This window comes from Leptinotarsa decemlineata, unplaced genomic scaffold, assembly GCF_025532065.1.
Source record: "Leptinotarsa decemlineata unplaced genomic scaffold, Ldec_3_MD MMD2_tig00026340_RagTag_RagTag, whole genome shotgun sequence".
In the NCBI taxonomy this organism is placed as follows: Eukaryota; Metazoa; Arthropoda; class Insecta; order Coleoptera; family Chrysomelidae; genus Leptinotarsa; species Leptinotarsa decemlineata.
Window position 1 is genome coordinate 12917958 of NW_027412694.1, and position 21461 is coordinate 12939418.

At 34.8% G+C, this 21461-nt stretch overlaps 1 protein-coding gene and 1 long non-coding RNA gene across 3 annotated transcripts in view; one reads left to right on the top strand and one right to left on the bottom strand.

Annotated features, from left to right (window-relative positions):
• Window positions 1–5922: 5922 nt before the first annotated feature.
• On the bottom strand, window positions 5923–8555 carry LOC141485893 (uncharacterized). Its single transcript, XR_012467519.1, has 3 exons — window positions 8348–8555; window positions 8173–8241; window positions 5923–6093 (listed from the first exon to the last, which is right to left on the bottom strand). It is a non-coding gene; the product is annotated as an uncharacterized lncRNA (long non-coding RNA).
• A 217-nt stretch (window positions 8556–8772) lies between these two features.
• Window positions 8773–21461, top strand: part of Sos (Son of sevenless) — a 39979-nt gene continuing 27290 nt past the window's right edge. The window contains exons 1-4 of one of the 2 annotated variants that reach the window (XM_023158707.2): window positions 8773–9171; window positions 10557–10676; window positions 10840–10983; window positions 15400–15564. In XM_023158707.2, coding sequence (XP_023014475.2) covers window positions 9073–9171; window positions 10557–10676; window positions 10840–10983; window positions 15400–15564 — 528 coding nt within the window. In that variant the 5' untranslated portion in view covers window positions 8773–9072. The remainder of the gene's footprint in view (window positions 9172–10556; window positions 10677–10839; window positions 10984–15399; window positions 15565–21461) is intronic. The other variant, XM_023158708.2, reaches the window with a different exon arrangement.

Below are 21461 nucleotides of genomic sequence, written 5' to 3' on the forward strand. Positions count from 1 at the left end.
TATGAAGGATTTCCAGATAGTAACTTTTTTATGTGCTTTTGCATCTCATCACCATTATCAACTGCTTTAGGTGATTTCAATTCTGAAGTTGTCATTGGAAAGGTTCGAAGATTCTTGAAAAAGCCTCTTCGACATCATTCCCCCCGTGATGGTTCCTCAAATTTTGGTTTCAATTATAGCTTTCACGGTGAAGGGTGTAGCACTATTTGTTTTCTGCATAACCTGATTTATTTAAGATGCTCCTCCAGTATTGGCTGATATTGCTTTCAGATGTATTATAATTGGCTCATAGATTATCTCGAGTGTTGATTGAGCACCTAGGCGATTGCCCTTGAAATGCATCTGTTGCTTCAGTCAACTTCCTTTCAAACATATTTCATTATAAATTTTTCTCTCCACTTCTCACTTCGAGACTTTGTGCAATAAAGTGTCTTCTACACTATCTAACACTCAAATGATTCAATTTCTTCAAGAACGTCAAAGAAATATGAAAGCATCTAATCGTTTGCGATAACTCCCACGCCTCTATCCTTGTCAATGACTAAAAATCCATATTTATCATCCCAACATTTTGCACACATATCTTGTTATTGCTTCTATGTCACATCTGGTTTCAAATGGTCGGAAAAATATGGTTGAGATTTTTTTACAGGACAAAACACAAGTACCCAAGGCGCTTTAAGAGCGGTGCCTGTGCGAAAGTAGTGATTCCATTGGATTTAAATCGCTGGAGATTAAGTCCATTTGGAAAAACGTTCTCAGGAAGTTTATTCCACATAAACGCAGTTCTCCAAATGAGAGAGTTCTCACACATAACATCATCAAAAATGAATTTTTAATCAGGTTTGGCCTCTCATGGTTCTTTTATTTTAGCTTCATTATTGACGGTAGTGTAATATCCAACCCTTTGATTGGAGTCAATATAACATTGAATAAAGATAAAAATTTGCAAATCGTAATCCCATAGGATGAGTCAGCAGAGAAATCATTACATTTGCATTCTCACAGTTCGGGGGTCCGATAATTAGCTCTTGAACTGATAGCGGAAGTAAAGATCCGTGACACTTTTCTGGACCACTTCCACCCTCCACTTTCTCATCGAAAATATCAGTGGAAAAGTGTAGCTTCTGCTTTTTACAATGCTTATTGTATCACCGTTGAAGACTATATACCCGGGTTTCTCTAATGAATGTATTATTTTAATGGGAATTACGAGCCGATGTCGATGTGCTTAACTGCTGTTGAGTGACGATTACTCCACAATTTCTGCTGTCAGTAATAAATGGATGGGAACCAATGAAAATTCATCAGTCATTTTACATAAGTTTTTATTGTCAGGGTATTCTATCGAGCTGAGCGCAAACTTCTACCTACCCATCGAATTGGATACCGCTAGTAATTATAAGGACTAGGATTACATGGTTTCTACTTCTACAACTCCATATTTAATGTAGATGCGGAGAATAACGTTATCGGCTATTCGCAAACAATTAACAACTTACCCCTCACCATGATAACAATTCCAAGAGGAGCATACGAAGTTGATGATTAATAAGGTGATTAAAAAATTCTTCAAATCCAAAGAACTGCAAAAAAAAGAGAGAACGAATCTACCTATAGAAGTAATTATGGAATTACTAAGATGCTGTGTACGAAACTGTTATTTTCAATTGAAGGACGAATTCTTTACACAAGATGAGGGACTGCCAATGGGATCGCCACTTTCACCAGTCATAGCCAACATATATATGGAGTGGTTTGAAACTCTGGCCATTGAAGAAGCCCACAAGAAACCTCGAGTCTGGTTGAGATATGTTGACGACACCTTCATAATATGGAACCATAGGAATACTGAACTAGACGCCTTTCTGAAACACATCAACAGCGTGAGACCTTCCATCACTTTCACAATGGAGAAGGAAATCCACAATGAATTGCCATTCTTAGACGTTTTGGTGAAGAGGACCGACACTAAGTGGGAAACATCTGTATACCGAAAACCCACTCATACGGGACAGTATCTGAACCACGAATCCAACCACCATCAATCAACAAAAAGAGGAATCATCAAGACTCTATTAGACCGTGCTTTTGGGCTCTGTAATACAAAGGAAGGTCTGGACAAGGAACTAGACATCATCAAAAATGATCTTCAGCGGAATGGATACTCCAAAGCGATGGTAGAAAAGACTTTGGCTAAAAGACAGCAGGAGCCTCGCAAGGAAGAGAAGCCGTCACAACCAGTGCTTGCACTTCCCTACATCAGAGGATTATCGGAGAGGATAAGAAGAATTGGTTCCAAGTACAACATTAGAACCTGTTTCAGATCCGGTAACACTATCCGTAGCAGCCTCACGAAAACCAGGCCCCCAAACGCGGACTGCGATTCCAAGAATTGCATTTACCGGATACCCTGTGAGTGCGGAAAATCCTATATTGGTGAAACTAAGAGGCCATTGAATGTTCGCATTGCCGAGCACAAGAAGCACACACAGCGAGGAGAAACCAGCAAATCAGGAATAGCAGACCATGTTTGGACCCATCAACACAACATCGAGTGGTCCCAAGCTGAGATCTTGCACAGAGAGGAACATTGGTTCAGGAGAAAATTCAAGGAAGCCGCATACATGTTGTCCAACAACGTATTCAGCCAGGCCAGCGTAGATATACGAAACATATGGAAACCCATCATCAAACGAAAAATGACCAACTCCCGCCAAAACGGTCATCTCTCACGGAATCAGTGAAGCGGAAAATGGAAAGTAGAGAAAGTGAAAGTATTTCAACGACCTATAAAATAGTCATCTCTCGGAGGAATCAGTCCAGTCATCACCCGAAGACGATTGTAGATACCAACAATCGAAACGTCGTGAACTAACGTGACTTGGAATCGCTACACTTTTTTATTTTTATTATTTTCTTTTTTCATTCCTTTAATTTTTATTTATTCAATTATTATATTTTTACTTGTAGGTTATTTCACTATCATTTCATTTCAGGTTTATTGTTGCTTAATATAATTGTTATTTTCAACTATTCTTTTTTAATTACTCTTTTTTACTTGTTTCAGGGATTTCAAATCATTTTATATAGTAGACAATGGAAGTCCGAACTAGTGAAACTCATCACGAAACATTGTCAATCACCTTCAAACAATCACCTTCAAACAAATGCAAAAAAAAACAATATAACATTCGAACAAACTCATGCAAATTCGCTACTACCGATATAATGGGGGCTTGATGTGAATGAACAAGATACATTACATTCCGTCAGCAATGTATTCAGCGGTAAATTATACTTGAAGAATTTCATGACTTTTGATGAAGATAACAATGAGGGATGTGAAGTTACCAATATTGGATTTAAAGCAAAAGCTCATTAATATTATAGCCCGTTCATTCAAAAATGTATACATTGGGGAAGTCGATACAGAAAACCGCCAGAAACTAAAACTACTGAACCTCATAAATGAAGGTGATAATACTACTAAAGTGAAAGTGACTTATCGTATATGAGATCTTCATGAAGTACCCACACTTCGTGATATAGCATCGGATCGGTCGGTCGGTCGTCGACTTGGATGCTTTGTTCACTTACTCGAATTGACTCGTGTTAGGAATCACCCGTTGAAAGGTAAGACCTAGTTAATCCTTAGCTCGCACAAGTTTCGACTCCTGAGGGTTGTGTACGGGTACGACAGCTGGTTAACGGAAAAATATTATATTTTAAACAGATATATGGGCCGTGAAGACAACCAACAGTTTGGAAAGACCTCGAAACATCATTATCGGTTTCCAAAACACCGACCAATCCGAGAGTATATCAAAAATTCATATATGCAATATTGATAATATTCATCTATATTTGAACTCTGAAGTCTTTCATTCATAATCCAAATAGATTTACGCAAATATGGTTTCAATATGGTTTCTTTCATAATACATATCATTTATATGACATATTTCAATTATTCCCAATGTCATTATTCAAAGCTACATTCTCGCCCTCTCCCACGTGTGCCTTCTATTCATAATCCAAATAGATATACGCATATATGGTTTTAACATCTTTCTATGATTTCAATTCATATTTTTCTATAGTATTCTGCGGTAGGTAGGAGTATATGTCAGAAAGGAAAGGCTACAAGTCTGCTTCGATCATCAGATAACGAAATTCATCAAAATTTTCAGTTCCATACAACTAATTATAACATATTGCCATACCAAGCTCATATTTCTTGAATTTCACTAGTTCGGACTTCCATTGTCTATTATATAAAATGATTTGAAATCCCTGAAACAAGTAAAAAAAGGATAATTAAAAAAGAATAGTTGAAAATAACAATTATATTAAGCAACAATAAACCTGAAATGAAATGATAGTAAAATAACCTACAAGTAAAAATATAATAATTGAATAAATAAAAATTAAAGGAATGCAAAAAGAAAATAATAAAAATTAAAAAGTGTAGAGATTCCAAGTCACGTTAGTTCACGACGTTTCGATTGTTGGTATCTACAATCGTCTTCGGGTGATGACTGGACTGATTCCTCCGAGAGATGACTATTTTATAGGTCGTTGAAATACTTTCACTTTCTCTACTTTCCATTTTCCGCTTCACTGATTCCGTGAGAGATGACCGATTTGGCGGGAGTTGGTCATTTCTCGTTTGATGATGGGTTTCCATATGTTTCGTATATCTACGCTGGCCTGGCTGAATACGTTGTTGGACAACATGTATGCGGCTTCCTTAAATTTTCTCCTGAACCAATGTTCCTCTCTGTGCAAGATCTCAGCTTGGGACCACTCGATGTTGTGTTGATGGGTCCAAACATGGTCTGCTATTCCTGATTTGCTGGTTTCTCCTCGCTGTGTGTGCTTCTTGTGCTCGGCAATGCGAATATTCAATGGCCTCTTAGTTTCACCAATATAGGATTTTCCGCACTCACAGGGTATCCTGTAAATGCAATTCTTGGAATCGCAGTCCGCGTTTGGGGGCCTGGTTTTCGTGAGGCTGCTACGGATAGTGTTACCGGATCTAAAACAGGTTCTAATGTTGTACTTAGTACAACATTACAACATTAGAACCTGTTTTAGATCCGGTAACACTATCCGTAGCAGCCTCACGAAAACCAGGCCCCCAAACGCGGACTGCGATTCCAAGAATTGCATTTACAGGATACCCTGTGAGTGCGGAAAATCCTATATTGGTGAAACTAAGAGGCCATTGAATATTCGCATTGCCGAGCACAAGAAGCACACACAGCGAGGAGAAACCAGCAAATCAGGAATAGCAGACCATGTTTGGACCCATCAACACAACATCGAGTGGTCCCAAGCTGAGATCTTGCACAGAGAGGAACATTGGTTCAGGAGAAAATTTAAGGAAGCCGCATACATGTTGTCCAACAACGTATTCAGCCAGGCCAGCGTAGATATACGAAACATATGGAAACCCATCATCAAACGAGAAATGACCAACTCCCGCCAAATCGGTCATCTCTCACGGAATCAGTGAAGCGGAAAATGGAAAGTAGAGAAAGTGAAAGTATTTCAACGACCTATAAAATAGTCATCTCTCGGAGGAATCAGTCCAGTCATCACCCGAAGACGATTGTAGATACCAACAATCGAAACGTCGTGAACTAACGTGACTTGGAATCTCTACACTTTTTAATTTTTATTATTTTCTTTTTGCATTCCTTTAATTTTTATTTATTCAATTATTATATTTTTACTTGTAGGTTATTTTACTATCATTTCATTTCAGGTTTATTGTTGCTTAATATAATTGTTATTTTCAACTATTCTTTTTTAATTATTCTTTTTTTACTTGTTTCAGGGATTTCAAATCATTTTATATAATAGACAATGGAAGTCCGAACTAGTGAAATTCATCACGAAACATTGTCACTCATATTTCTTGCTGCGCTCCAAAAGTTTTCGCACCCCTTCAGCATCAAAACTTACATTCACTGTTAGTCATCAAAACTCAGATCTGCTAACTCCAATGCTACCCCAATAGCAGAATCCAATCTGGCCAATCTTTGGCTCCTTAGTGCATCCATATATTTGTAGTAGAAGAGAGACCTTTGGAAATATCCAAATCGCATTAATTAGTTTGAAAGTTTTGTTGGGAAAGGAAAAAAAAACGAAATTCAACCACGTTTGAAACGAGAGAGTTGATACATATTTCTTATAAATATACCATATTTCCACTATTTACAAAGAGATTGAAGTTATATTCAATACATTCAATCTAAAATATCAGATTTTACCAAAGAGCGGATCTTGACATCAGTATAATCATTCTGATAACTTTGACTTTCACTTCTTGAATAATTTCTTTCGAAAATTATCTGTGACACCTTTTGGAAGCCATGCTTTGAAAGGAGTATAACTTTTCTTATTCAATAAAACTTCTTTGATTGGACTTACCATATCGTGTAGAAAAAAAATCTGTTTTTCTGTTAACCAGCTGTCGGACCCCTACAAATGACAACCCTAGAAGTCAAAACTTGTGCGAGCTAAAGATTACCGAGGTCTTACCTTTTAACGTGTGATTCTTAACACGGGTTGGACGATAGCAAGTGAAAATTGATCGTTCAGCCTCGGGCTTGAACCACCGACCAACATGGCGGTCGAATCGAGTGAGTGAACAAAGCACCCACGTCGAACCGACCGGCTACTGACTAACCTACATTTCGTCAATATTATAATCGATAATCGATAATGATATTAGTATCTGCTCTGAAGCTTTACGAAATTAATGTTTTCAATGTAGGATTTCGAATTGGTCATCCATTTCCAAAAAAGAGAAATTACGGTTTGGAGATATGAAATATGTTGACCTCTATGACGATAACAACGTTCACTGCTTGGATTGGTAGATACTTGTTGCTGCCATTTTGGAAATCAGCAAATACTCATCACATTGTTAAATACTTTAGTTTATCTATACTGAATGTGGACCAAGCTCAAGTACCAAGGACAGAGTTGATTGTCAAGGTCAAACTTCGTGATTAGTCGTTTAGGGTCATTCAAGGTCATACGAAGTGAACATAACTCAAGGTTTTTTAATGTCGTTCAAGGTTAAGATCGAGTGGAGGGGATGTTCAAACCGTCATTGACAGTCTACTGCTACTGACATCGACTGGACTTCTCTCTGATAATACTTTGTTTCTGGCTTTTGGCGTCTATTGGTGACTCTTTATTTTGGTGGTTTTCTCCAAATGGGTTATAGGGTCCCGAGTTATTTGTTTATTTGCCTTATTTTTGAGTATGTCTTTTTTACTGGTGTATTCCTGGGTCCATAACAACGGTATCGTTGTCTTTGTTTGCTTGTAGTATAGATTTAGTTGAAAAGATTTACTGGTTTTGATTACCCTGGCTACGTTTTGTCATAGTTCTTCCTTCGGCCCCTTCTTTTTGCAGGTGGTCAACAGCTGCTTCTGTGCCAGAGATTTTCTCCTCGAATGGTAGTTTTTTGTGAGCTATAGCAAAATTGGAAACCTTCGATGTAACTGCTTCTTGGGCGTTGATTAGTTGGTGTTGGGAGATATTGTGAATTAGTTGCTTGGGCATCTGCTCTGCTTTTCAATTGACTAATCGTTCCATCAGCTTCCAAAGAATGTATTACTCAGTTGTATATGCGTTAAGTATATACAAAATTGGACTTTTAATTTTAAATAACAATTTGTTATATTTTTCGAAATGAATAAGGTATTTCATTCTTTGAAATATTTTAGTAGTTTTTGTGACCTATATTCTGAGAGAATGAAAAATAATTTATACACAATCATAATGGATCACACTGTTTAATTTTAATATCCGTATGGAATTTCAATTTCGAATTTTGATTGACAAAGATTAAGATGGGCGAATTATTGAGAAACATACCGATTCACAATCTTGAAGCTAAGTTAGTCTAGTTCATTATATTTCCTAAGAGATAAGTACAAAATATTTATCTCCACTTACTGAAGGTTTGTTGGTAATTAAATTAGGAAAGTGTTGTTCGGGATTGTTGACCGCCGTTCATTTGAGTAGGTACCTAAGTTTCTCAATGTTTTACCAATGTTTGGTTAGTGTCTTCAGAAAGTACAAACTCTTTTGTACTTCTGAATATGATAGAAACTACCCGTGTAGTGGAAATGTTGAGGCACTTACTTGAACTACTCCAACAATGCTGAAAATCGACAATTGGGTACACAACTACACACTATTGGTTTGAACTGACTGAAATAGAAAGTGATAATTAAATAATACTTCTTTGGTTTGAAAACTGAAAACAAGGAGTTGATTATGTGGGTTGGTATATTCCATTAAAAAATAATGACCATACATTTCCTGGTGAAAAGATGAATAACTTTTAGAAGTCATGTCAAGTCATTGTGTGAAATAATTTAAATGAAAATATTTTAACAGCTGTTCAAATATTCAACTTTGGAGTTATATTATTTGTGATACATTTTTTATTAAGTGAATCACTGAACTCTGTATTTCAAATTGAAACTGAAATTATTTGTTTTCAAGGCGTTCCTTTCAACTACCCTTTCACATACTTTTTCTTTTTCGGTTCCTAAATTGATATAAATCTAAGAAGAAGAGAAGTCGCTTATCGATTCGATCCAATGCGCATATTCCTGAAATACTGTTCTATTTATGCATATGTAGAAAAAGAAAAGTTCAATACGTCATTGAACAAGTGAAAAAAAGATGAAGCAACGTACAGTATGCGCAGTGGTTGCTTTGTATTCAATAAAGAAAGACAGATATATGGGACCAACAATGTAAAAGTGAGAAATGTAATACGAGAAAAATAGAATTCTAAAATGGCGAATGTCAACTGATCATATTTTTTCCTAGTCTCCATGTAAAAGGTGCGAATTTTTCTGCCACAATCGAAGGCTTTCGTAGAAGACGATGAAAGTGCTTAACGTAACGTAGATGTAGCGAACATAAAGTGATATTTTAATTTATTTTTGTGTTTTTTCTTTATAATTCAAGACAATGGCATTTGTGATTAGTTCCTACTAGAGTGCTATTCATATTTCATTTCCAATAAATATGAATACTTCTGGTGTCACAGCAGATAATATATACGATTTCACATCAGAAGAGAATCGTTCGAAATGGAAAGGCCTCTTGACCGCTGCACTGAAAAAAGTGAGTTTCGATATTTTTATTTTCATAGGAATTTTGGAATCGATCAATCAAAAAAAAAACATAAGATGATCATCAACAAAAAATGAATAAACGCACAGTTGATTAGGTACTAAAAAATTTATTGAAAAATTTATTTTCTTTAAATATTTTCTTCAAATGATAATATTTTTCAGTTTTCCCATTATTGACTCTAATTCATAGAGTTTAATTTTTTTTGTAAACTTTATTTTCCAATATCAAGTATATGAAGGGTGAAACAGAAGGGAAAAGTCTACATTTAACAACTATTTCCTTCTGCAGGTAATAAATTACTCAGAAATTATTTTTCTATCCGAGTTTGTATAGCAATATTCAAAATGAAATTTGAGAGATACACCTGTTAGGTTGAAAACTATTCAATATAATGAATGAGAGTATTGATATGAAAATGAAATCGCTTTTATTTGCACAATTGGATTCCGAGAAGCAAGGCACCCTTCACAGGATTCAGAAGTTTGGATGAAAATATATGTCTTTAACTTATTTGTATTATTTTCTATAAGTAGTTTAAAGGGACGTTTTACATGAATTTTTAAACATTTTCAAAATATCTGACACTGTTGAAAAAATCTGATTTTCCGTTAACCAGCTGTTGCCCCCTCCTCCTAAGAACGACAACTCTCAGAAGTCGCAACTTCTCAATTGGGCTTTCTACTTCATTTTTACACAAAGAAAATAAAACTACTATTGAAAGGAAAAGTATTAATGAGTATTTGAGGGCATTGTGTAGATTATCCAGATGTAGAATCATTGGGTGGATGCAGATGTTTGATTTATAATAACACGCCTATAACAATATGATTTTTCACACAAAAATAAGTTTTTTTCTCGATTTGAAGGATACAGAGAGATGAAATTTTAACCATGTTACTCTCAAGAAAGAATAATGCAGTCAAGCTGCTGGAAAATTATATTATGAAAATAAAAAGATGAATAGAGAAGTACTACTCTGATCATTCAAAATTAGATTTCAATTTAAGAGATAATCTGAAGTCTGGGTTGAACCGTGTCTTGTGTTTTCAGTATTTCGGCTTTGGAACCATTTTAAAGAAAGTATGACTACACTGAGGTCTCAGTCTCCCTACTATGTTTTAAGTCCTTGGTGACTTGTTTCAATCTGCCCACCCCTTTAGGCCTCGTCACTGGTCCCTGCAAGGGTTTCAATCTGCCTACAGCTAAGTGTCAACTGTGGGTTCACAGGCTGGTATTTATGTCCATAGATAAGTGGATGGGCAGACCAGTAGTAAAAGCAAAGGTGGCATTTTTCCATATTGCTCCACCCCGTTTTGTTATGATTTCATCTCATGAAAAACATGGGCTTCATTTAAATTTTTTTAATCTTTCAGGTTTTGGAACAGGTGCACCCTTCACTAGGGGCACGTCAAGAAGCTTTAGAATATGTTGAAAGCCTGTGTTTGCGATTGCTTGCAATGCTTTGTGCAAAACCAAGTCCTCATACAGTGCAGGTAAAATTTTAGTACTGAACAAGTTTCACACTAGTCAGCATACGTTATTATACTTATATTGATTATATGTAACTTTTAGTACATTCAAAGCTTTAGAATTTAAGAGTTTCCCATTTAGAAGTGAATTATTTTTATAGTTTGTAACTTTCAAACATTTTTACAGGATGTTGAATATAGGGTACAAAGTACTTTTCCTACACCTATTGATAAATGGGCTCTGAAAGAGGCCCAAGAAGCTCTGGAAAGAGGAAAAAAAAAGTCAGTATTGCAACTGCCAGTGGATAGAATTCATAATCTATTACAAAAAGTAAGTAAGCCTATAAAAACAACTTATCACTATTATACAGGGTGTCCCTGGACTTCCTCTTTTCCTCTCAGGAATGTATAGATGGGGTCAAAATATCACCAGTACTTCATATAACTTTTTTTCCTAAAAGTCTTCGTAACCAAGTTACGGGCCCTCGAAGTTACAAAATGAAAAATGTTTTTCTTTGATAACTTTTCAAGTGAATATTCAAAATCATCCAAATTTTGGTAATTGACTAAACAAATGAATTCCTTCGATGAGCTTTCATGCAGGAGTCAGTTGTTTTGCTACAAAGTCAGGAACGGACTACCCCCGATGGTCCACACCCCAAAACTTTGAAATGACAGATATTTTTCAATATTTTTCAACAAATTAAGGTTACTTGGACAATTTTATGAATAAAAGTAGTCGTGTGGAAAGTCGATCGGAGCAACGAGTCTTGATAAAAATGTAGTTTCACTCGACGACATCAAACCCGCTCGTCCACCATTATTTGAAATGAATAATTATCAAAGCAGAAATAATAATGATAACGTTAATTCAACAACATTTATCCTGAGATGTCTACCATTATTCGAAAATATTAGTTTTTAAGGAAAATGGAAATGATAGGTAAAATGTTCATAACGAATTTTTATAATGCAAACACGTTTAACTAACGAAACTCAAGAGCCTCAAGAGCAAACAGAAATGAAAAATCCGCTACAGAAACTGCTCGATATGACCACCTTCTCTCTCTATACATTTTCTTAGTCTGCGAAGACACCCTCTCTGTACTTGAAATAGCATTCCAGGGTCGTTTCGTATGGCTTCACAATGTAATGTTATTCTATTCAACAATGCATCTCTTGTGTGAATAGGTGTAGCGTAAACAAGGCTTTTTAGATGCCCCCACAGAAAGAAATCCAATGGATTTAAATCCGGAGACCGCGATGGCCATGAATATGGCCCACCTCTACCAATCCATCTATTGTGGAAAATATGGTTCAGATGGTCACGCACAATCAAACTAAAATGAGGAGGAGCGCCATCATGCATAAACCACATATTTCTTCGGGTTTGCAATGGAACATGTTCCAAAAGTCCATTCAAATCGTTCTGAATGAACTCCAAATAAAGTTCTCCATTCAATCGGTCCTGTAGAACGAATGGTCCTATAAGATGGTTTCCTATGATACCAGCCCAAACATTCACGTTGAATTTCCGTTGGTGTTTGGTTTGCAATATCCCATGGGGATTTTCTTCGGCCCATATATGGAGATTATGAGAGTTGATAACTCCATCTCTACTGAAACCTGCTTCATCAGTGAATAAAACTCGATTAATAAAAGTCACATCCTCTCTTTGCCTATCCATGAACCAATTGGCATATTCCAGTCGTGCTGGAAAATCTTGAGGTGTCATGGCATGTACCTTCTGGATGTGAAATGGGTGGAGCAGTTGTTCCCTAATTATTCTATGAATAGTGGACTTGGATGTATGGAACTGTTCTGATAGATTTCTGATGCTCATTGAAGGATCATCAGCGACGGCTTCCAAAATATTTTCCTCCAATACAACGGTACGTACAGTCCTAGGAGCGCCCTCATCACCTCGTTTTGGCAAAACTGTACCTACAATAATATTGAAATAAAACAACGTGCTCAAATTAATTATCAATTATTACATACCTGTCTCCCTCAAGCTGCGATCGACACGCTCGAATGTTTCTCTTGACGGTACCGTTCGATTGGGAAAATGCTCGGAATACAGACGACGAGCTTCTGCAGCATTACAAAATGCTCGTCCATAAAATACATGCATATCTGCATATTCATTGAATGTAAACTGTTCGGCCATATCAAAAAAATTCAAAATATCCTATAGAATATTGACAATACAATGATAGTCATATGACAACGCACCACTCAACAAAACAAAATCGCATTCCAGTTTCTAATTTTTTATCAAAACTTTCTAAAAGGTTTTTTTGTCAACATCTGTGAAAGAAATGGAACATAATTATTCCCTGGATATTTTTCACCTGATCATGTGCAGCCGTTTTTGTAGTTCATTCGTTTGCTTTTTATTAGTATAGTAAATATTTTTTCCGATGTGCGTTTTTTCAGCTAAATTTAGATTCGTGTTAAAGAATTTCTCCCATAAAATTATAATTATCAGTGAAACTCCTCAACAGTTTAGCTGTGAAGAAGAATTTGAAACATTCGAATGTTGAGTTTCATGAGATTCAGATAACTGATCAACACGAAACGTGATTATTCCACACGTATTATGTACATATAAAATATGGAATGAATTCGATATTTCATAGTAGAGTAGCTTGTTAGTTTAAAAACACCACGAATCTACAGAACTTGATATTTCTTTTGAAAAAATATCTGCTATCACAATTGTGACTTAAACTTCCATATAGTACTGTACTTTTTGTTTACGACTTCATTTTAGCATACTTTGTATTATTCCTGTTATAAATGTTGTTGAATTAACGTTATCATTATTATTTCTGCTTTGATAATTATTCATTTCAAATAATGGTGTACGAGCGGGTTTGGTGTCGTTGAGTAGAACTACATTTTTATCAAGACTCGTTGCTCCGATCGACTTTCCACACGAGTACTTTTCTTCATAAAATTGTCCAAGTAACCTTATTTTGTTGAAAAATATTGAAAAATATCTGTCATTTCAAAGTTTTGGGGTGTGGACCATCGGGGGTAGTCCGTTCCTGACTTTGTAGCAAAACAACTGACTCCTGCATGAAAGCTCATCGACGGAATTCATTTGTTTAGTCAATTACCAAAATTTGGATAATTTTGAATATTCCCTTGAAAAGTTATCAAAGAAAAACATTTTTCATTTTGTAACTTCGAGGGCCCGTAACTTGGTTACGAAGACTTTTAGGAAAAAAAGTTATATGAAGTACTGGTGATATTTTGACCCCATCTATACATTCCCGAGAGGAAAAGAGGAAGTCCAGGGACACCCTGTATACTCGGGGAAAAACCAAGTTAGTTCGTATTCTCAGGAGTTTGGTGATACTTGAAACATATAAGACAGAATTCAAAGTGCTTCAGCAACTTCCCTTATCAAAATTTTCTCTGGAAAGACTGAAGTACTAATGCTTTGGGTAGGTTTTAATAATAATAATAATAATAATCTTTATTGGTTTCAAAGACCTAAAAAGCATAAAACAAGTCAAAAGAAATTTGAACATAGATTAGGCAAACAATACATGTACTTCAAAATGCTATAAGGAGCAAAGAGAGTTCACTACAAAGATAAGAACTCGTCCATTGTATAATAAGAGTTATCCAGTGAGTATGTTTTCAGCTTTTTTCTGAATCTGAAGTAAGATACCTCGTGATCGATTTTTGTCAATAGGTGATCGTAAACCCTAATTCCATTGGAAATAGGGCCATATATTCAACTGATTTTGGGGTGTGTAAAGATGATGACTGAATCTTGTTGTGTAATTGTGGATGTCATTATGACAGGGAATTTTGTTTCTGTTTTTATGTATATAACAGGATCTGAAGTAATGTAAAGTACCAAGCAAGAAATGTAACAACATGATTTTGCATTGTTTATTTTCCTAAAAACAACTTCAGGCCCACACGAATGAATTCCGGCAAATATCTTGTGAGGGCCCCTTTTGGTCTCAACAATACTACCCCCCATGTCAAACCCAAATATGAGTATTTGCCTAAACCGTATCACTTTCTTTTGAGTATTGTTTCTTTCTTTGAATCTATTTACATAAATACAAGTAGACTGCTGCCGTTATGCATGTTCCCAAAACTGTTTTACTTAATGTTCGAGTGAAAATTCTGTGTTAACAAAAAATGCATTAGTCACAGGAGGCACAGACGAAGGGAAAGAGTTATCAATCTAATAAGACCCAACCGAATGTGGTATCGAGAGCAACATGTCTACTGTAGTAGCCATATTACATCTTAGAAATCATCTATGGGCTGTGAAATAATGAACAGAAGATCTTTCAACTCTTCAAGGCAAAACTGGTTTATTTATTGGCTTCATAGTACAGAAAATCACTGATTATCAAAATAGATTGATTAGCACGGTCGAGGATAGCTCTAGCAATTGAACATTCGTCACTTTCAGCAGATACCTCAAAGAGGTTAGTGGAAAGCAAGACTGTATTACTTGCACGAATGAGAAGATTAGTGAAAGATTGTTCCAATGGGAAAGAGGGTTAAGAGGTATCAGTAATCTGAAGAGACAGGCTCCTATCTTGCTTGCAGAAATTTGATTCTGTTCAAGACTATCAAAGCTCAGTGCTTTTGTACAAATTTATTGAAGGGTTAAATATTCAAAAAAATGTATATGTGAATATTTTCATCAACTGAACTCGTAAACAATTAGTAAGTAGTCAATGATTATAATATATATTTTTTTCAGGAACTTCTCCTTTACAAAGTCGATTCTACTGTGTCCCTGTTTCTCGTAGCAGTTCTAGAATACATATCCGCTGATATTTTGAAATTAGTAGGAAATTATGCGAAGAACATCAAACATGTGGAAATCACCTACCAAGATGTGCAGATTTCCATGAAAGTGGATAAGGTAGGTGACCAGTCCTAGAGAAACTGAGTTATTGAAAATACTGTTGAGTTGATTACTCCAATGAGAACCATGCTCCTGGTTCAAATGCTTCAAATGATTATTTGAAATAAGTTGTGTAACTTGGGGAGTACCATCGAATCGAAAGTACATTTTTTAGTGTTTCTTCAATTATTGCCTTGTCATTGTTTTTACTTTGATGTCTCAAAATATTTCATCTATATTATTAAAAGAATCTTGTTAGTTTCTATAGTCAGACAAGAAATTAGTGCCAAAGCACTTTAAATGTTGAAGTATTTCAAGATATACAAGACCATTGTCAAAACAGAATGAGTGTGTTTTCAGTCATATTTGTTAATGTCAACAATTATATAATATTTATTTATCAGCTTCATTTTATCAGGTATTCTCCAATATCAGAACGGTGATTCAAAATCGTTTTTTTTAAATAAGCAAACAATTTTGAGTGTAAAGTGTAATGACATGCTATATAGCTTTTTTTGTTATTAAATTGCTTTTTGCTTTTTTCACGCTGCGTTTCAGCCCACGTCCATGGTACGTAGTATTTATTTTCTAATTGGAATATTTTTCTTATTTTTCCTCTCATTAGCTTATATCTTATCATTATTTTATTGTTTTCTGTTTGCTGCATTATAGACAGTTTGCAACAGCTGTAGTTTGGAAAAACCATTTTAAAATCATTTCTAAGTGTTTCGATTTTTTTTCAGTAAGATACTTTTTCAAATAATGAGCTAGAAAAAGTTGAAGATTGATCGATTCAAGTTTTGAAAACAGCGTTTCAGCAAAATTGTTTCTACAGTTTTACAAATTCCTTCATTATTTAAGAATTTTTTACTGTTGTATATATATTTCAATAAAAATTCTTTGTTTTCATCAGTTCTTGAATACAAATATTGTTCGATATCTTTTATAAAAATTTAGATCAATAAATTTGTGACAAGGCTTCCATATTCATAAAAGAAAGGCATTGAGAAATCTTGTCATTTTGAGTAGTGATTAACTTCCACACATTTGTATTGTCTTGAAAATTAGTTGGCACATTAGTTATTTCGAAGCACCCTTACTTCTCTCTTGATGAATCTACATTGAAGAATTGTCCACAGAGAAAATATCTCGCACAACAGGAGTTTGACTTTTTTTTTCTGTTGAAAAAAAACATTCTGCCGTCAGTGAAAGGGTACACATTACCATTACCTAACATTTTTCGAAACTCAATTTTTACTTTCGTCCTGAAAAAAATAGAGTATCAATCAGTCAATCAATAATTATTTCCATTCTTTCACATGTATTGGAATTGTCAATCGACAGGTAAATTAGTACAATGAAATGAAATGAAAAATTTATATCAAAAAAGACATTTAAAAAGTTGAAATTCACTTACACTGACATTGCCTCATAGGAAAATGCCATATCTGAGTCTAGATTCGACTTGGGCATAATAAACATTCACCATATGTTTCACTTCTAGAACAGATTGTTAATTAATAAAGAGATATTTTAAAGAATTCAGTTTGGAAGAGTATGCTGTTAATAGGTGTTTTTTTAAATTGTAGATGATTCCTCATAGCTTCTTTTTGTTGCTAGCAATCTATTGCTTTTCGTTGCCTTTGTATGCTCATTTTCAGGCATGTACTACAAAATACATTGTATGTTTGAAATGAATGAGATATAAATGGAAGTCAATATTATTGAAAATCTCGACTCTGGGTACTTATATTGATTATTTTCAATAGATGTAAATTGATCAATTTATTTTTAACGCAGGTACTGACATGTGATATTTGTGGTCTCTCGAAGTAAACTGCAGTGAATTTCATTAGTTCGTACTTCCATTGTCTGATATTATATAAAATGATTTGAAATCCCTGAAAGAACTAAAATAGAAGAAATTAAAAATTGAAGAAGAATAAAAAAAAATAGCTGAGAAAAAAACAGTTATATTAAGCAAAAAACCTGAAATGAGATAATAGTAAAATACATTCCATAGAAAAATAAAGTAAAAATGGAAAAAATTGAACAAAAAATAAATAAAATAAAATTAAAAAGTTAAGAGATTCCAAGCCAAGTTGATTCCCGACATTTCGATTGTTAGTATCCACAATCGTCTTCGGGTGATGACTGCCGTATTCAAGGTATGATCTTGATTGAGTTTTTCAACCCCTATTGGAGTCTATAGACTTATATACTTACTTATATAATTATATATTTTAATCATTTGTGTTGTATGTTGTTATGTGTTGCTTTCTATGATCCCTATTTTGTTTCTTATGTCTTGATCTTACATTTTGAAATCCTTTAACCGTTACTTTCACGTATTGATGCACTTTTTTTCAAATACATTTACTATTTTGTTCAGGCTTGGCTAATTGTGAGGTGTTTTTTTACTTTTCAAACAATTTTACTTATCTGTCTATTTTTTTTTTCTGATACGAATTTTCTTGTTATTCTCTCATCTCAATTTGTTCAAAATATTTCTTATCCATTTTTCGTCTTCCTTGATTGTTTTTGAGTTATAGTGAAAAATCTTAACTTCTCCCTATTCATGATACTTCGACCTGATCAGTAACTTTTGTTTGACTGGGAAGTAGGAGAGAAACTGATTGTTTCACCATTTTTGTTAAAAATGCTATAAATGAGAAATACGTATCAATAATAAAACTATTCTATGATTGAAATTGTTTAGGTAATTTTTTAATGAAAGGTAAAACTGGCACCTCTGGTCTAGAATTAATTCAAAACAAACACTTCCTAATACCAGAAATGCAATACTGTTCTCGAGGCGCATTTCACCATCCAAGTTGGCCTCTTCGTCTCCTGATTAGATAGATAGATAGATATCCTTTATTAGTTCTTTGTAATAAAAAAACCTTTCCAGGTGTAGAACATGTCAAATACAGTAAACATTACAGAAATATTAAAAAAAAATCATGAGACAATATAATTAATATTGGTTATCAATCAATCAATGTACTTATTGTCTAAGAGGAAAGACTCTAGTTGACAAAGCATGGTTTACATGTACAATACAATAGTATATGCCTATTAATTTGTCAGTGATTTATATAAAATGGTTGAAATTTGCAGATATAAACAATAGATAATACATATATCTTTGGTCTAGTTGTAAAAAGAACAAAACATAAAAATAAAAATATATAAGTAAAAATATATAATTTTTTTTTCATCTTTTGATGAAATCACACATAAATATAGAATACAGATAATTTAATTTTATAGATAAAATGCAAAAAGCTACAGTTAGCCCAAGATACTGTCACTATAATACTCATGCAGGCTGTAGTATCCTTTAGTTAAAAATATGCTTTTGACGGTTTTCCGATTCTCGGGCATGAAATATTTTTTACTTGGCTAGGCAGATGATTGAAGAGTTTTTTACTCTCAAATATGAGAGAGTGTTTGGTTAATGTCGTTTTTGGTAGCGGTAGGGGTAAGTCGTCTTTTTGACGAGTATTATATGGTCTTTCAATTGTCATATTAGATTTTTTCTTATGCATCAAGCACACTGTCTCAAGGATAAAAATACTGTATAGGGTCAGAATTCCATGTTTTATAAAAAGTGGTTTACAGTGATCCCTGGACTTAGCTTTTGATAAATATCTGAGAGCTCTTTTTTGTAAGACAAATACTGAGCTCATTAGCTGATAACAGCAAAAACCCCAGAACGAAATGCCATACATTAAGTGTGATTCAATGAGAGAAAAGTAAGCCATTCTGCCTGCCTTTGTTCCGAGTTCCGTAGTGATAACTCTGATTGCATAGCAGCCCGAGGCTAGGTTTTTGTTTATGGTCCTTACATGGCCATCAAATCGTAATTTATCATCAATGTATTTACCTAAAAATTTTATGCTGGTATTGTTATTTATGATTTGTTCATTCAAGGTCAGATTTTCATAATTGAACTTGAAGGTCAGGATTTTGGTTTTATTTCTGTTGAAGCAAAGATAGTTTGAGTCACACCAGGTTTTAACTTTCTGTAAGTCTAGAAAGATACGCTCTTTCAAGAATATAAATGGCCACAGATGTATAAATAACAAGGTTATCACAGTCAATATACTTAATGTAATATTGTTATATTAGATACAGAACACGAACATATACATCTATATGTAGGGTTCAAAAGAGACTAAACTACACCACAATGCAGAATGATACGACATGAAATATTCAACGCGAACAACATCAGTTCAAATTATCATTGAAGAATTCTTCCAGCGAATAATGAGCTTTGGAGAGAAGCAAAGTTTTCAATTTATTCTTCATGATTACAGAAGACAGAGTTCTGAGAGATTCAGGTACCTTGTTATAAAGGTTCTACCAGTTCTGGGGCAGAACTTTGACACTAAATTCCTTTAATTCTCAGATGTTGATTTGTGAAACATTCGGACGGGCGTTGTCGTGGAGCAGGATCGGACCTCTTCTGTTGACCAGGGCCGGCTGCTGCTGACGCAATCTTAGATATATTTCGTCGATTTCCTCACAATAGCACTCTACTGTGATGGTTTCACCCGGTTGCAGAAAGTTATAGTGAATCACATGGTATTTTTTGGTGGGTTTTTGCCTTGGGGAAGTGCCCGAGTAGCTCATTGGAGTCCAACCACTGTCCTGAACGTCTCCTGTTGTCAGAGAGGATCCACTTTTCATCACACGTAAAGATCTGATTCAAAAAAGATCGTTTTGGTTCTGCCATCTGTCGCACCATTTGTGATGGGTCAGTCTCCACCTCAAATCCGCATCCTGGATTACTGTAGGTCGACCACCTCGGGGCTTATCTTCGAGGCTAAAATCTCTGGAACAAAAGTTCTTAAACCAACGTCGAACAGTTCGTTCATTAACACTATCACTGCCAAATGTCTGGTTCATTTTTTGGTCTGTTTCGGCAGCGCATTGGTTCAATTTAAATTCGTAGAGAAAAATTGGTAAAAAATTGCTCAATGACATCATAGAGTAATACGCTGAAAAGAGGCAAAAAATTAAAATTTGGAAAAAAATGAACAGCTTCAATGTAGAGTAAGTACAATATTCTCTATTTATCAATATATACCACCTCATAGAAGAAGAAATATTCATTGAGATATGGAGCTCCAAAACACATGATATTAAAGCGGACAAAACTTTCGATGCAACATGTACTTTATTCACAAATTGATGAATTGACTAAATAACTATCGAGAATTATTGAAACGAATCATGTTTGATATTCCAATTAAAAACTTCAGGAACCATGCCTTTTTCAAAAGCTTTTCTTTAATTTGACTTGTATGTATGTTAACAAATCTTGCAAGTTTAATTTGACCGACTTTCCGGTATCCGATTGGATACCGGAACCGATGACAATGCATGTAAATCATAAACGTGTCATGATGCTGCTGCCAGGATCGGCTCCGTACGAGAGATTTCCTCAGCGGTAAATAGCAGGGACACGAAATTTTGTATACACATTCGTTTATGATAGGCAGTTGGTAGGCCCACCATGAAATAGATGCCACATCCAGGGTTGGCTTCAATAAAAAAAATTATTTCTAGAAAAAAAATTAAATCAAGCTTTTACCTTTAAATACCTACTTCCCGACTCTAAAAAGAAGACAATAAATGGTGTAGTAGGTTGTAAGAAACCATATTTATTTGCATTGTAAAAAAATATTATTATCTACCACCCTCTAAGTTCCCAGAGTAAGAGGGTCCATCACGCAATGTGAGCAACAGGCACAAGAGGCATACCATGACTTGTGTAATTTGGTGAGATGGGCGTCATTAGCATTGGTCTGCAACCCGTCTAGGAGAAGGCACGAGTAAGCTCTAAGCTGAAAAAAGTGGCGTATCTTTCACCAAATTACCACCCAAGTCAAGGTGAGGCCGTG